This window comes from Triturus cristatus, chromosome 3_1, assembly GCF_964204655.1.
Source record: "Triturus cristatus chromosome 3_1, aTriCri1.1, whole genome shotgun sequence".
NCBI lineage: Eukaryota > Metazoa > Chordata > Amphibia > Caudata > Salamandridae > Triturus > Triturus cristatus.
In genome coordinates this window covers 807,768,611-807,785,723 of record NC_140583.1, presented here as the reverse complement: position 1 = coordinate 807,785,723, position 17,113 = coordinate 807,768,611, and the positions used below count along the sequence as shown (strand labels likewise).

The following is a 17,113-nucleotide window of genomic DNA, read 5'->3' as shown; positions in this document are numbered from 1 at the left end:
GGCTTCAACTGCTAAGCAACCAGCCAAACAATGAGCAGAGGCTTCCTCCGTGCCCGTTAGCCACTCCGGTAGGAGGAAGTATCACTTTTCATCTGGAAGAGTGGAGATCAATAACAAACGACAAATGGGTGCTGAATATTGTGCAAAATGGATACTTGCTGAGGTTCAAGGCCCACCTCCATCAGTTCCTCCTCAAAAAAGATCCAACCAACATCACCTACTGTTGCACAAAGAGGTGGACAGTTTTCTACAAAATAAACGTCAGAGTATGTTCCAAAGCAACAGCAAGGATAAAGCATTTACTCTCGTTACTTCCTGGTCGAAAAAAGCGGACCGACCAGAGAATACAGACCAATTCTCGATCTGCAGCTCTTGAACAAATTCATCTGCAAATGGATGTTGGCTCTGCACCAGATCTTCCCTCATCTACATCAGGGAGACTGGATGTGTGCTATAGACTTACAGGACGCCTTCTTCCATATCCTGATGTCCAAAAGGCATAGAAAGTTCCTCCGCTTTCAAGTAACCCATCACCAGTTTCAAATCCGAGTTCTACCGTTCAGGCTCAAATCAGCCCCCCCCAACTTTCTTGAAGTGCATGACGGTGGTGGCAGCATTTCTGCTCAAAAGCAAAATCTTCATTTACCCCTATCTGGACTATTGGCTCCTGAAGAGTGCCACACCTTCTCTGCTTCAGAATCACCTCAACTACTGTCTTCAGCTGTTGAACACACTGGGGCTTCAGGTCAACTTCAAGAAGTCGGTCTTCAATCCGACCCAGAGAATCCATTACTTGGGCTCTTCACTAGATACCTCAAAGGCAAGCGCGTGTCCTTCGGAAGAGAGGTTATCAATCAGGGACAAATGTCGCGATCTCCTCAGCGCCCGTCATTCCACAGTCAGACCGGTTTCGTCGCTGTTGGGCTCAATGGCCTCTTGCGTATTCATCGTCCCCAATGCCAGATTGAACACGCGTCCTCTGCAGTAGTCTCTGGAGGACCAGTGGATGTAAGTCTCAGGTCGCTGGGAAGACTGTGTGACTCTACATCAGTCGGCCAAAGACTCCATCATATGGTGGATGAAGCGGTCAAACCTACTAAAGGGAGTCCCATTCCACCAAGACATTCCCACTCAGACTATAGTCACGGATGCTTCCCTGCAAGGTTGGGGATCGCATATGGGGCCCTCTTCAAGTACCAGGTCTCTGGTCAGAGACAGAACAAGGGTATCACGTTAACTTCCTGGAGTAAAAAGCCGTTCACCTGGCTCTCAAGTCACTGTACCCTTCTCTCCAGTCCAGCTCCCTCTTGGTTCAGACAGACAACACCACAATGATGTATTATCTGAACAAGCGGGTGGGCACCAGGTTGAGAACTCTCTCTCTGGAGTCACAGACCATCTGGAAGTGGCTTCTCGCAAGGAACCTCATCATTGTGGCCATTCACCTTCCGGGGTCCATGAATGTGCAAGCAAACTCACTAAGCAGAGTCTTCGTAGAAGTGCACGACTGGGTGCTAAACAGCGAAGTCACGCAAGACATCTTCCGATAATGGGGAGTGCCAGACATCGACCTCTTCGCAGACGCGGTCAACACCAAATCCCCAGTCTTCGCGTCCAGGTTTCCCCAACCAGGATCACGAGGGAATGCCCTTTTGATAAACTGGTCCTGGACATTACTGTACGCCTTTCCTTCGCTTCCGCTGATCCCGGCAGTGATTAACAAATTTCACAGGACCAACACCAGAATGATCCTGACAGCTCCAGAGTCGCCGTGTCAGTGGTGGTACCCGGACCTTCTACAATTATCCGAGGTGCCACACCGGAGGTTGCCTTGCTGTCTAGACCTGTTGTCCAAGAACGAGGGGAGAGTGTTTCATCCCAATCTTTCATCCCTCAGATTGACACCATGACTCCTGAGGTCCTTTAATACGGACACTTAGACTTACCAGCGGATTGTATGACTATCCTGAAGGAAGCCAAGAGACCTTCCACCAGAAAATCCTATGCTTTCAAATGGAAGCGGTTCTACTTGTGGTGCATGGGCAGTGCTCATGATCCGGTGCAGGGTCAAGAGCAGGTACTTTTGCCATACCTATTACATTTGGCCAAGTCTGGTCTGCAGTTCTCTTCAATTAAAGTGCATCTAGCAGCCATCACTGCATACAGGAAGTCCCCTACACAGGTTTCTTTTTTCCAAATGCCAGTGGTAAAAGGTTTCCTTGAAGGCATAAAAAAGGTTTACCCCCTCCCCCGTCCCCCCAGTGAGATCTCCATCTCCTCCTTGGGAGCTTAACATAGTCCTTACAAAACCTATGGGTGCTCCTTTTGAGCCGATTCACAACGCTTCTCTGCTGCATTTATCGTTGAAAACTGCCTTTTTAGTTGTCATCACTTCTGTCCGCAGGGTTAGTGAAATTCAGGCCTTGTGTTGTAGAGATTATAACCAACAGGCCTGACTAGATTTACACACCTAGTACCACCAACTCGACACTATAGGGGTTGCCCATATTTTCCAAACTCCCTCGAAAGAGTGATTCCTATCGCTAATCAAAGTGCCATGGCATTTCAATTTACAATAAAAAATGTCAGAAAACCATCATAGGACCACTCTCACCCAAACATAAAAAAGTGTGAGAAAGGAGAGAAAGCACCTCACGGTTGTAACACCAAGGGGGTTGCTGGTTGGTACTCACTAGCACACCCACTTATCGGTTACTTTCTCTCCCGAAAAAAGGAAAGTTGTGTTCTATTGTGAGACTCTCGAAAACCTGAAGAAAAGGTAGAAGACAGTAAAACCTAAATGTGAATGAGCTGTCAGTGCATAGTGTCACTACAAGTGCCTTGTGCACCCCGTGAGACTAGAGATTTAATTCTCACCATTAAAAAGCGGTGCAGCTTACTAGCTTGACGATACTTTATTAAGCGCTGTAAGCTTTCCCAATTAAAAATGGTTTTAGTCAAACCATAATCAATATCCACAAGCCAACGTGTTTTGTTGCAAATAGTTTGTGCAACTTCTTCAGGGTTGTAGGGGTTCCAACTGTTTACTTCATGCGAGATTCACATCAAAACCAGATGGTTGCGAAGATTCCTCATACCTGCAACCATCTCATAGTAGCAACACGCGTCAGCTGATCGTGTGCCCAAAGGGTGACTGCCCAAGGTCCCATCACCACTACCAAGTCCCGCCGGCGTTTGTGGAGCTCCGTCGTGTTGTAGAGAACCTTATACGAGCCTTATACTGTTTTTCATGCAAAGAGGGTGGTTAGAGAACCCATCCGAGTTTTCTAACTAAGGAGGTCTCAAATTTCCACATCAATCAGACTATCACTCTTCCCACTTTTTTCCAATCCCACTACTCCTCCGGAGAGGTCCCTCCATTCTTTGGACCTCAAGAGGGTACTGAAATTTTATCTAGACAAAGCCAAGTCCTTGAGAAAGATGGACCGGTTCTTTGTTAACTATGGTGCCATTAATACCGGTTCTGCAGCTTTTAAGAGATCCATCTCTAGATGGATAGTTTCTTGCATATCTTTGTCCTACCAACTAGCTAACCAAGTTCTTCAGGGCAAACCCAAAGCGCATTCGACCAGGGGGAAAGCCTCTACCACACCCCTCCTTAGAAATGTGCCTATGACAGAGATTTTTAAAGCAGCTACTTGGCGCTCGGTTCATACTTTCACCCGCCATTACTGCTTGGATTCTGATACACAGGCAGATGCCCAAGTTGGGCAAGCCTTACTGAGAAATGTATTTGCTTGATGTCATGTTCAGATGCGTTGTTACCTGTTTTTAAATACTACTTGCTTGTTCGCGAGGTAGTGGGTATGGGCTTGCTACTCTATTCAGTGCTTATGACTATTGATGATTATCCCCTAGAAGAGAAGGATTAGTTACTTACCTGTAATCCTAGTTCTCTTCCAGGGGTATACTCATCAAAGTCATAAGCAACCCTCCTGCCTCCCCGGACGAGCATTTATAGTATGTTAATGTAGTGTTTGCATCTTATACTCAGGTTGCTTCAAGTTAGTACACCAAAAAAAAAACTGACCTAGCTGTCACCTGTGGTGCATGATGGGAGCAGAGGGGCTCCTGGAGGTCTTAAGGGCACGGTGTCCAGGTTCTTTGAAGCCTTAAAGGCAAGGTGCCAGTTTTTTACTGTATTGTGATGTTTATTCATCTGTGCAGCCTATGGGCCAACTGCCTGCTATTATATGTTCTCTATTACAAGGTGTATTTAGAAGATTATTTTTGTTCAAGAAAAACCTATGTAATTTTGGCATTTTGCCCTATTGGAACTATGTTAGGCTGCATATTTATGTATTTATATACATGTATTTATGTATGTAGCGGAAGTACTAGGCACTAGTGGCCCCCAACATACACATATATATATATATGTATATTTTTATATGCTCCGGGATCCCGCATGTGGGTGGGTATTATTCAGTGCTTATGACTTTGATGAGTATACCTCTGGAAGAGAACTAGGATAACAGGTAAGTAACTAATCCTTACTTACCTTCGGTAATGCCTTATCTGATAGAGACCATCTTGCCACAGATTCCTTATTGACCCACCCATCCTCTCCAGTCTGCAAACAAATGTCTAAGGTCAAGGCTTTTAGGGGCCTAGTTTTTCCCACACCAGTGGTCCGTGTTCCTCGTGGCTCTGCGCAAATAGAAACTGATGTCTACTTTCTGGGATGGCACCTAAATAGGCACCACACGTCATATCCGAGGCACACGACGCAGCGCGGATCTGAATGACTGCATCTATGCTGCTAACAAACTATCCAGATACAGTCTAGCACCGGGTGAAAATTCTAAAGTAAGGAATTTGCGGCTAGATAGAGCCTTTACCAGATATGGCGTTAACGGAGGTAATAAACTTGTTTTTTTATCCAATATTAGTGAGGATGATTAGCCATAAAAATGTTGTGTCTTATCAAAAGTATCAAATAAAAATATAGTTGGGAGCCCAAAGCCTAACAAATTGGTGGAATAATGCATGTAGATTAGACACATAGCTGCTGACGTGAAAGTTACGATGGAATGATTAAAAAAAAAAAATAATGGAAGGGGTTCATGTAAAATGCATGTTGTAAAAGATGGCTTCAAGAGATGAAGTAGCCAAAATGCTCTGTGACATTCAGTCACAGAAATCCGTAAATGTGCATATTGAGAATTAAAAATGCAAAATTAGTTGAAGACTTCTGTATGGGCACTTAGTGGTAAAATATCACTAGCTTCCAAACAAACAGGAGCTTAAGGCACTAGGTCTCCAGCTCTCACCTCATTTAATTTAACAAAACAGATTTAATTGAAACAGTCAACTTTTGTCCCAACAGTTTGGTATTTATTGCAGTAAAGTGGCAGAAAATTCACCAGTCCGCATACATGTCCAATTCCAAAACTAGGTGCAAAGGGTAAGTGAGAAACTGACCATATTTGAGGAATGATGGTGTGCAGAGAAGCACAAATGCTCAAATAGTGGCATGTATTTGTAAGAAAGCTCATAGCAGCACTGTTTGTAGCTAAAGACAGGAGACTTAAAGGTGGATGTTGTAAATAGCTCACGAGTTCCAATACTGAAGAGTATAATGTGTTGATAGCCCAGTGAATGATTAGAATAGAGTTTTTAGTTAGTTTTGGCAAAAATAGATAAAGTGCCCAAAGAAGGCGATTGTGAAGTCTATAGCCGAGAAACATAAATAGCGAACAGTAGCGAATATGAAATGAGTATAAAAGTAAAAATAGTTAAATGTTAGTGTAACAACGGAAAAGAAGACAGAAGAGTTGGGATGCCCTACTGAAACAGCAGTGATGTACATGATCAAAAATAACATTTAAGAAAAGAACTCTGTATTACACCCAAGATACAAGTTATCACATAGATAGGAAGGTCCCTGAAATAATAATATGAATGATACCAGTCACAATGTAAAAAGCATTTTTGTGGAAAGAAAAGTGGGAAAAAAGATATCGTTCTTTGGAAAGCTTACATAATTATTCAGCAGCGTTATTTAAAAGATCACCATACCATTTATGGCCCATAAAAAAATAATACAATGGCAATTCGTTTTATCTAAAAACTGACATGCTAGAATAAGAAGATAAATAGAATAACAGTTCTTCATTGGTAAACAAAAAAAATAAATAGCTAACAGTATTGTCATGAATAGCCAGACACTAGGATATGCAAACACAAATAAATTATAAACTCAGTTTAGAATAAATCAATGAAATCTGAGACAATGTGAGGAACACTATGTTGTAAGGAGATGTATATATTACCATCATTAGGATGACCGTATAGGATGGCATACAATATGCATAACCATATGAATATCAATTGTTGCCTAATTACAATTTAACAAGATGATATTTATCATTCAAAACATAATTTTGGTAAGCATTTTGGTTAATACATCAAAAGGTCTTGATTTAGTCTCTTGTCAACAGATCTCAGTCTAATAATCCATCTTGCCTCATTCTTACGTAAGGCTAGGGCTTTGTCACCCTCCACAGAACATGATCTGATATTGTCCAGAGCGTGGAATTTGATGGAGATGTAGGAAGATATGCATGATGATACAATATTTCTCCAATGGATACGTTTCGTCTTGGTTCCTTATGCCTATGATATATCCCAGAATAAGTTTCTTTAACTACCAAATGGTGCAGCCAACATATAGTTTTGAGCCGTGACAAATTATGATGTAGGTAACACACTTAGTGTTGCAATTAGTAAAGTCTTCTACCTTGTACCTTTCTCACAATCATACTGGAAATCAACATTTTATCAACAGCATAGGAACAAACATTGCATCTTCCACCTCTGTAGAAACTTAGAGGGGGGTGCACTCTCTGTGGTCTCTTATGGGTTGGAGAAAACTGTAACAGATCATTTGTTCGAGCATGTTGTCTACTGTTTGTATGTACCAGTGTTTGCTTAAGGTCTTATAGATGTCCCTTCTTGATATATTAGAAGAGGTCACAAAAATTGGATATTGTGTGTTTTTCTTATTGAGTCATTTTTTAGATAAGTTGATAGCTATGAACCTTGGCTATCTTGGTTTTTAACTTTTCCAGTTTACCGTTACTGTAACCCCTGTCTGCAAAACGTGCCTCCATCATGTCAGTTTTTGTTGGGAAATAGTGTCATCACTGCAGTTATGTCTCAGTCGTGTCATTTCTTCAAGAGGCATTGAAGGCATTTGTAATTTGTGATATGTGCTTGTGGCATGTAGGATGGCATTGCAGGGAATCAGGTTTTTTTATATAGCATAGATGTTATATGGGGATCCTGTATATATGTGGTAGCATGCAGGTATTCTGCAGAAGTCTGGCTTTGATTCTTGGTGAAATGAAAATTGTAGCCATTGTTATCAAGATATGTGAAAATATAATGTAAGGTGTCTAAATCTCATGTCCAAATCATAAATCTACAATTTATATATCTACCCCAACAAAAGATGTTTGAAATGGGGGGGGGTGGTTACAGATTCCACAAATAAAATTATTCATATTGACCCGTATACAAGTTTAAATATGATGGTGAAAAATTGCCACCCATGGCTACATCCTGAATTTGATCTATGATGGGAGATTGGGTCACAAATGGTTGGAAAAAGTGATCAGTATATTTAGAAATGTTTTCAGTATAGGTTTCTCGGGGGCAGGCAGGTGGGGTTAGGTACAGGGGGGTTAACCTAGGCTCACAACTCAAAATACATTCAATAACTGTAATAAATGATTGTCTGGTCAAATACTTTCTTTTATGACAAAAGGAGTACTTATCTGCGAACACAAATGAAATATGGCATACACAAAGAATACACACAGTCCCTTGAGGTTAGGGCTGTAATGTTCAATAGGCAGGTCTCTGAGTCCCAGTTCCCTCTCACTAGTGGTAGTGGTTATTCCCAGTTGACTACAGATGACATTCTGGTTAGGTCCCACTGGCAGTCCAAGTCTCAGGAATCCCACACTACTCTGATAAAAGTCAAAAGTGTTCCGGGGCCTTCCGGCCCTGTGACTAGTCCTACCTGCTCTTGCAAGGTTTGTGCTGCCAGAGTCTCCGCAGGGAGCAATAGCAGCTTCTTTTGGTGATTAGGGCTCATGGCTCTGCAGGGGCTGCAGCTGAGTGTCCACGGCACCTCCTCTGCTGAGACACTAAATTCTTCTTATCCTTCCCACAGGGGGGTGCGGGGATTAGGTAGCGCCTGATCTGAGCCTCAGTCGGGGCTTGGGCCCACACAGGTCACCACGGCGGCCTCGCCTACGATGACTGCTTGAACCAAAACAGTCCTCCTCCTTTCCAGTGGACCCCACCTGGCAAACGGGGTAACCGACCATACTCTATACACAGACAACGGCCCAATAGGCACGCCGGTAATCTTCACGGCGGTCCCACCAGACATGCAGGGTCGCTGAGTCTATTCCTTATGGGGTTTCCACGGGTTTTCCCTCAGTCTAATGTATTTAATGTTATTTAATTTATATATGGATCCTTTTGCAGAAAACGTATGAGCAAGTGGTTTTGACAGTCTACTGCGCTGACTACACACAGTTGATCATTTTTATTTCTGATAATGCTCATGCATTCAGATGTATGTTTATGAACTATATGACCAACATGACCACTTACATGAGTAACAACTTTCTCAAGTTAAATGGGAGTGAAAACTGAAATCATCCTCTTTGCAAAGCCTATTCCATCTAGTCTAATAATTGATGACCCACCAGTGTGCTTTAATCTCTTTTAAGCCTGAGAAACCAAAATCTGTCATCTGTGAGAGTCCAGTGTATAGCTTTGTAGTGGCTTTCTTCAAATTTCCAATATCAAACAAGACTTCTTAAACCTGTTACCAATGGCTTAGGCTGGGGAAGCCAAATAACTTTTAAGTGCTTTAATCGCAGTCGGAAAGCATATGAACTGCCTTATACGGATAGGGGAATTTCGTTGTGATGTCTTTAATACGTGGTGACCGTGATCTGTAGATAAATCATCCAAGGTTGTGATACTTGTCATTAACCAGGATGCAGATGACGTGCCCGAAAGGCAGGCGCCATTTTGGTTGGTTTGAAAAAAACGCAATTTGGGTGGCAGTTTTATAAAGTACTCAGTCTATATTTGCGGCTCTTAGCATCAGTGCCTTTTAACATGGAAATAATCTATTACCACGTGCCTGATTAAAAAATAAATAGTAAAGACACTGCAGCACAGCAGAAACCACAGTTTAAAATGCTGTTTTCAGGGAATTTTGAATGTATCGGTGTGATAAAATAATATATCTAGACATTTCTGTAAGATTTTAAGCTTATGTCATTATTATTGCAGACTGGAAGTTGTGGTTGTCTAGTTATACTGTATCATGGCAAATTTGATTGGCTGCTGTGCAGCCTGGAGGCTTCTTCTGTGATAGCCTGTATGATTCATAGAGGAGATTGTCTGGGAATTAGATATTTGCGAAGATAACTGTCTCTAATGGCTTATTATGGGCAGTTCTAGTAATGGTAATAGACTGCTGATCATTTTTTAGATTTAAGAAGATTGATGGTGAGGGAGGGGATGGACTTATGATTTCGGCACTCTTATCTTTTTGTAATAAGGGCACTCGGATGATGTCTGTGTGGAAATCCACATTGACAACCATCAAACACCTTTTTTGCTATATTACGTTTATTGCTGGTTCTTTACAGATGATTCCAAAGCCTGCCGAACCATCTAGGCAACATGAGAGCCATCCTGAGGAGACTGAAGAGGAGCTACGTGAGCACCAGGGACTCCTAGAAGAGCCATTTGCTGACCGCATGGCTGCTCAGAAGGAAGCACAACTCTTAGCCAGTCTGGTGCAAGTGAAGCAGGAGCCCCTGGAGAGTGAGGATGATGACCCTGAGCTGGAATCTGGAAGGATGCCGACTGAGCAGGAACTTCTCTTCCGGCAGGTACATCTCCTTCTAAATTTGGTTAGGTGAGGCAACTGAAGTTCCTTTTCCTTAATTAAAGGTACAGCTTCCCATCCCTTCAGTGAGGTACTGATCTTTCTATTTTGTACAGGCAGCCATTTACAGCGTTGTTCCCTTCAGTGAGTTTTACAGTCCATTCCAGTATTTAAATTGCAAAAAATGAGTGCCGTATTCCAAAGCTATATTGAAACCCACAGACATTACATGTCAAGGTTGTATAATCCGGAATCCACCTGATGCCCTTTAATCGACTGTCCCTTTATCTCACACTTGCAGGTTCCTTTTTTCTCACTTTGTGATGATTTTCAGTCTTTCTCTTTCTCCTTTTTTACCATTTGTTTGTCTTTCCCTCTCTGGCTCTTGGGAAATGTCTGATAATTTAAAATAAGTGCCTGTTCCCATAAAAGGGTGCGACTTGGCGCCACCGGCTCAAATTAAGCAGTGCTCTTTTCCCTTTACTGAATGGGTGAAGCTGTTCCTTACTCAATGCTTCTCGGATACAGCTCCTTCCTCTTCTTAAAGGTAAAACACTGTCTCCTCTTGACAGCTGTTCCTACTTCCCAGTTAGTCTGCTGCTGCTCAGAATGAGTTACTGATTCGTAACCCCTATGTAAGGTAGAGCTTCTTTCCATTTCACCCACTCTCCAGATATGTACACTTTCCTACCACCAGGGCTGGTACGTATTTTTTCCCTTTATACAAATACAGTTTCTCCCTCTTCAGTCAGGTAGATCTCTTTGCTTTTCAGCCAGGCAAATTTCCCACTCATTGAGTCAGGGGCTGCTTCTTTCCATCCCCCAGATTAAGTTCTTCGCTTATGGCCATACACTCATCTTTCCCGATCTGTCACGGTCATTATACTTTATTTGAGCATATGAATCTCCTTTCCATTCAGTCAGGTTCGGTACTGTCACCTGGTAGGCAGGTGGAAAGAAGGCTAGCATAAATATATAGCCAGAGAGCAACTCTTGGAAAAGACCATTGAAAAGTAATCTTGCATATATAAAGAAGCAAATAATTTCCATATTGCCAGGCATTCTTTCAACATTCACGCTAACTTTCTCAGAGACGTTCACTAGATATTGAAAAAAAGAAGCAGCTACAAGCAAGCTTTTAATAAACTGAGGAATAAGACATTCAAAACATGTGGAGCATAGCTATATGCCTGCATCTGATTGACCATAGAGTAGCCCCCTGCTGGAAATTGGTATCCCAGTTCTGGAATGGGGCAGTTTGGCAAGTCACTTCATGCAGTCAGATGATGGGTTGAAAGATCTCTGAAGATGGTAGTCTTTATTTAGGAAAGTAGCCAGTGGTGCTTTCCTCACTGCTGATCTATTTTGAATTATTTGTACAGTTCATTTTATAGGTATTTAAATTGCGTTGCGTTAGAAAAAATTACATCCTGCAGATTTTCCTTTCACGCTCCCTCTACCCCAGCAAGATTGTAACATAGTTCAATTTACAAAATTCTCTCTGTCGGAAATGGTCCATTTTGCAGAGTTATCCCAAAAACGTTTGCTTCTTCCTCCTATTTTTTCCTGACCTATGTTTGTTGACTATAGGACTCTGGGCACTTTACCACTGCTGATCAGTGCTAAAGTGCATATGCTCTCTGTGTAAATTGTTATTGTGATTGGTTATCCATGATTGGCATATTTGTTTTACCAGCAGGTTCCTATAAAGTGCACTGAGTGTGCCAGGGCTGGTAAATCAAATGCTACTAGTGGGCCTGCAGCACTGATTGTGCCACCCACATGATTAGCCCTGAAAAGATGTCCCAGGCCTGCCACCACGGTGCCTGTGCGCAGTTTAACTGCCATGTCGACTTGGCAAGTGCATCCACTTGACAGGCCCTACCCTTCCATTCTCTTACACATTGGACATCTCTCTAGAAGCCCAAGGTACACCCTGGACAGGGTGCAGTGTATGTGAAAGGTAGGACGTGTACTGGTGTGTGTACCGTGTCCTGATAGTGAAATACAGCCAATTTCGTTTTTCACTATTGAAAGGCTATCTTGCCCCATAGGACAGAATGGGGAATGCTTTGTAACATTTGATCAGTAGACCAGTATATGCTGATAATAAGCTATACAATAGCTCTGCCTAAGTAACTAATGGGCCTGGAAAATATCTTCTGTATACATGGTGTGTGCTTTAACACGGGTGATGGGATGAAAAGAAGCATCTTTAAGAGTAGAGGTCTACCAGCATTGTTGGCTAGGGAACCGTTTAATGCTTGCAGTTAGCGTATTAGGCATACCTCCTCAGTGTTAGGCAATGTGCTAGAGACTAGCTCCATTATTGCATATGGTTCTTTTGAAAAATATCCACACCAGTAGCTTATTGGCTCAAGATTCTTCTGAAACAGACATGATAACCTGAAGACTTGTCGATGTGGGTGAATTTTGGACTGGAGATAGTCCTATGCAAGGGGTCTGGACAGCCCAACTGAAGGTTAATCAGAGATTATTTTGTGCAAAATGTCTGAAGGTAAGGGTCTTTTTTTAGTACTGTTTGTGTCTCATCCATTAGACTTGCTTGAAGTCTCATCTGCTGCTCCTACGTGAGGTCGAACTTTTCTCTCTTGTATATTTCTTTCCTCCACAGCAAGCCTTGATGCTGGAGCAACAGCGCATTCTCCAGTTAAGAAAGTACCAGGCTTCCATGGAGGCAGCTGGCATGTCTGTGTCCTTTGGCGGTCACCGGCCACTTTCAAGAGCACAGTCCTCCCCCGCCTCTGCCAACTTCCCCATGTCTGTCCAGGAAGTGCCTACCAAGCCACGCTTCACTACAGGTAGGGAATGAGACATGTGTTGCACCAATAGGGTTCGATAAGCACCTTATTTTCATACAGGTTTCATTTCAATTAAATCTGGCAGCTGTCAAGGATTCTTAGCACTCAATGAAGCCTTCATCTAGTCTCCAACTAATCGGATGGAAAATTAGGCCCTCTCTAAAATGCACATTTGGCTTCTTTGCTAAGTAAACTTACTGGTCAGAGGCGTGGAAGTTGGTAGAATAAGTGGTTACTGCTAACCTCTATTTTATGCTCATATTCCTGGTGTTTGCTACCTCTTTTTACTCATAGAGAGGATTCTGAAAATATAAAACGTGGAAAGGACCTCACTTCTTGGACAGTTTTTTAAAAATGTTTTTCTAACAATTTATTTGGTTCCCCTTCGATACGAAAAAAAGGAAGAATGTACAACATACATAGTTAATAATCAGTACACATTTTACAAAGTCCCTTCATCATTCTCATCCTAAATGGACTGTGATTTATCTTTCTTCAATCAATCCATGATGCACTTAGTATTAGGGATGTTTCATCACATTTTTTTCACAGGGCCTTTCATAGTTGAGCACTTACTTCTAAGAATAGTGTGATGCAGTTAGCAGATGTCTCCGAGTATGACTTCATAAAGCGAGAGCCCGGAGAACAGTTAAAAACAGTTACTCCTAGAGCTTTCAATTATTAGCACTTCTTCTCATAAAAAAAATGTGTTGTAGAGATCTTAGTCGATCACTTAATTACTTGAAAGCTTCAGGGAGTCTGAACAAGCCATTTCCATGGTATGGCTTTATGGCACACCCTGCACACAGTGACAACTAATTCAAGTGGGGGAGCAGGTGGCGCCACACATACCCTACACTCACGCGTATACATGAACACTCACACCCCATGCGTTAACAAGCTTGCACAAATAGGGCCACAATTTGAAGCACCTACACGACCATGCACAACACACACTCACAAATATCCACATCAAACATTAAAAAAGATAACTCCCCCTCTGCCTTCGAGGTTCTTGGAGGATTGGGACTGCTGCCTTCTCTCAGTGAGACGAGGCGGCAGACCATAACTTATCACAGAGTGGGATGGGGGGGGGCGGCATTGAAACTGATGACCCCACCCCACTCTAACGAGGTGTCCGTGGTGGAAGTTCGACCTTAGGCTCTCTAGGGCTTACAATTGAAGCGCCCAGGTCCGTGGCTATTAGTGACGCCCCCCTTCTTCATGACGGGGAGGTCCTCCAAGCCCTTTGCTGGGCTGAGGAGGTCGCACTCTCAAGGCTTCAGCGTTCAATGTTCACCTCAGGCAGCCAACCGCCTGCATAAGTATAGCACCTGGCTGCCGCACCTGAACATAGAGTGTCTGTCAGGCTGACCTTTACTCAGTCTAATTGACACTCTTCATGTCGGCCAGAATATTGCAGGGCCCTCCACCCTCAAGGACGGGCTGCTACTGCTTACAAAATGCAGTTCTTGCAATGTACATGAACCTTATTAGTGTAGCGCTGAAATAATAAATCTCACTTTTGAGCTTCTTCAAGATTCATATCTTGAAAACAGAAATTCAGTGTTCAAGACTACTTTCTAGGTCTCGTTTTGAGTTCTCTTTTCTACAGACTAACATCTATTAGTCATATCAACTGGCTCTCAAAAAGGAGAGCAGTAGCTGAGGGGGCCATCTCTAGGCGTTTCCCATAATAGTTCAAATGTTTTCTTTAGAACCAATGTTTGTTTAGGATGTCTCTGCTGTATTGTTTCCAATCTTGCTGAGAAGAGAATTGACTGATCATATAGCCTACGCTTCAGTTCAGATGCTTGGATTACAGACTACATTTTTGTATTTAAGTCTTCTTAAGGCAGCAACCTAGCTGTGACTGCATATAGGACTTTTCACAGAGGTGGCAACGCTTCCTGTATAGTTTTTACACAACCTGGCTGAGCTCTGAGGGTTTAACCCTCCAAAGTCTAGCCTTTTGTTTTGATTATCTCATTCATAATATTAGGTTGAGGGAACATACTTTGTATTTCTGACATACTGTTACAAACTAGCTCCGGGTGCAGGCTTGTGTCTCGTGGCATGTCTGTGATCAGAACATGGCATATTGTAGTCCTCGGTATGTGGCAAGCACAGTAAGCATGAACTCTTAATCTCTTTTGGGGCATCTGTCTAAAGCAATAATTGTCACACTTTTGCAGGTCTTGTGTATGACACTATAATGCTGAAACACCAGTGCACGTGTGGGAACACCAACAGCCACCCTGAGCATGCAGGAAGGATACAAAGCATCTGGTCCCGGCTTCAGGAGACAGGCCTGCGTGGGAAATGTGAGGTAAGCCCTTGAACATCAAGTTAAGGTTTCACTGCTCGAACAAACCTGTCTCTTGTCGGAGCCATCCAATTAAAAATGATCGAAGGAATAAAATAACTACTTCAAAGAAAGCTACCTTCGCCCACAGCTTCCTTGTTGGCAAAGTAATACCTAATATTAATTGCAAAAAGACCAAAGTTAAAATTAAGTCATCGGCAGCATAGCTTATAACAACTAAACCTATTTAAAAATAAACACTGACAGAATACTCTAGTCTTGTAATGGTGACCTCAGCAGTTTTGTTCAACTTGCAGCCAGAGAGCTTTTGATTCATTGAGACGAAATGGGTGATGGGAGAAAGCTCCCTTCCCCAGTCGGATTTCTTTTTTTTTTTTTTTTTTTTTACATTTCGGTTAGTGAATGGTTTGCAAAACTGGATTCAGGGATCATTAGTTAGTGGATTATTAATCCTGTTAATTCTATCTCCCAAATTCAAGATTTTTCTCAGTTTAAGGCCCATAAAAACACCTTTTAACTCTAGTTTCTCCTAAACTATGGAATGGATTTACACCAAACAAAGTAAAGCAACTGCCTCGATCCTAATTCTACTTTCATACCAAGTTTGGTGTAATTTCGTTTATCCATTATTTTCTTTTGCTCCTTCAACAAATTCCTATGGTATTTAAAATGGAAAATGTCTCTTTTGGGCCATTCAGCCACTTTTTTTTTGTTTTGTGTTTTTTACCCCCATCACCCATCCCGTTTGCTGAATTTTTCCTTTAATGTATTTCTCCATCCTGGGATAGAAATTAATGATCCTAAACGCCCTTGTATGTAGTTTGTCCTTAGATGCACCATCACAAAGTGTTCTAAGCCATTTATTATCCTTCTTGAGTATGGGGGTGGGGCTATGACTCGCAAGAAGTGAAACCTAGAGTGGGTCATTACGACTCTTCCCTCTGTTCAACAGTGGTAATAAATAGCATGATAAATTCTGTTTCTGCATATATTATTTCTGCCATGACATTAAAAAAAAAGGTTTTTAATCAAAATCTGAGTAAAAAGTGTTCAATTTGTGCAATAACATAACATCACATTGATGGGGTGCCATGACTATTAGGAGAGTTGTTTCCTTCTGTAAGGTGTAATTGTTTGTTTTAGTTAGTAAGCCCTATTTTCTCATGTAAAGTTCTCCTTGCGGTGGTAATACAGTGGAATAAAGCCTTTGCACTCTAGTAATAAATGTGTGAATGTGTTTATTAGTACAGTTGTATAGCCACACTTTCCATTTATAAGGCATTATTTATTTTTGCCTATTACTTTAACTTTAACTGTTCCCCATGCATAGATCTACTCCACATTTGGCACTCGCTGAGCGTATATAACCAAGGTTCAACAGGTCAATAAATGCTTCAGTAGGAAATTGTGTTTGTAACTATAGCAAAAAATTTCGAATTAATGTATTTCAGAGTTTATATTATAGTTATTTTATATTATTATGTTTGGTATATCTTAGTAGCATTTCTTTGCCATTGAAGACCGGATTCAAACCCCCAGGGATCTTATCAGTCACAGTTTAAAGGCCAAAAGCAGCTGCGTTCTTACCAAAGAACATGTGCAAGAAGTAGAGGACAGCAGCAGCATTGTTCCTATGTGAAGAGCCAGTCCTCTCCTCTATGTGCCACTCAGTGGTAGGGAGTTTATCAAACCATCTAAAAGAGTGGCATAAGGCCACACTAGTCAAATGGGTCCTACAAATAATACAAAACATGAACATTTCTTGTGCAACAGAGTTACAATATTTCTTCAGACGCTTGCACCAGAGGCCATTCATGCAGGAAAGGGTATCTCTTCAAACACAAAGGTCCCCAGAGAAGAACTCAGACCAGCCTTGGACCTCAATCTGGCGAACAATTGGTTAATTGGGGATTGAATGTGTGCAATAGATCTGCAAGAGCATATTTTACATTCCAGTACCAACAAAGTAAAGGACGTTCCTGAGGATCATAGTGGGTGACTCACATTATCAGTACA

The 17,113-nt window shown here is 42.0% G+C and overlaps 1 protein-coding gene across 7 annotated transcripts in view; it reads left to right on the top strand.

Annotated features, from left to right (window-relative positions):
• HDAC4 (histone deacetylase 4) overlaps positions 1-17,113 on the top strand; it is a 1,546,655-nt gene that overhangs the window by 1,098,324 nt on the left and 431,218 nt on the right. For all 7 annotated transcript variants that reach the window (XM_085645137.1, XM_085645138.1, XM_085645139.1 and 4 more), the window contains 3 exons: positions 9,708-9,953; positions 12,585-12,771; positions 14,967-15,100. In XM_085645137.1, the coding sequence (XP_085501263.1) occupies positions 9,708-9,953; positions 12,585-12,771; positions 14,967-15,100 (567 nt within the window). The remainder of the gene's footprint in view (positions 1-9,707; positions 9,954-12,584; positions 12,772-14,966; positions 15,101-17,113) is intronic.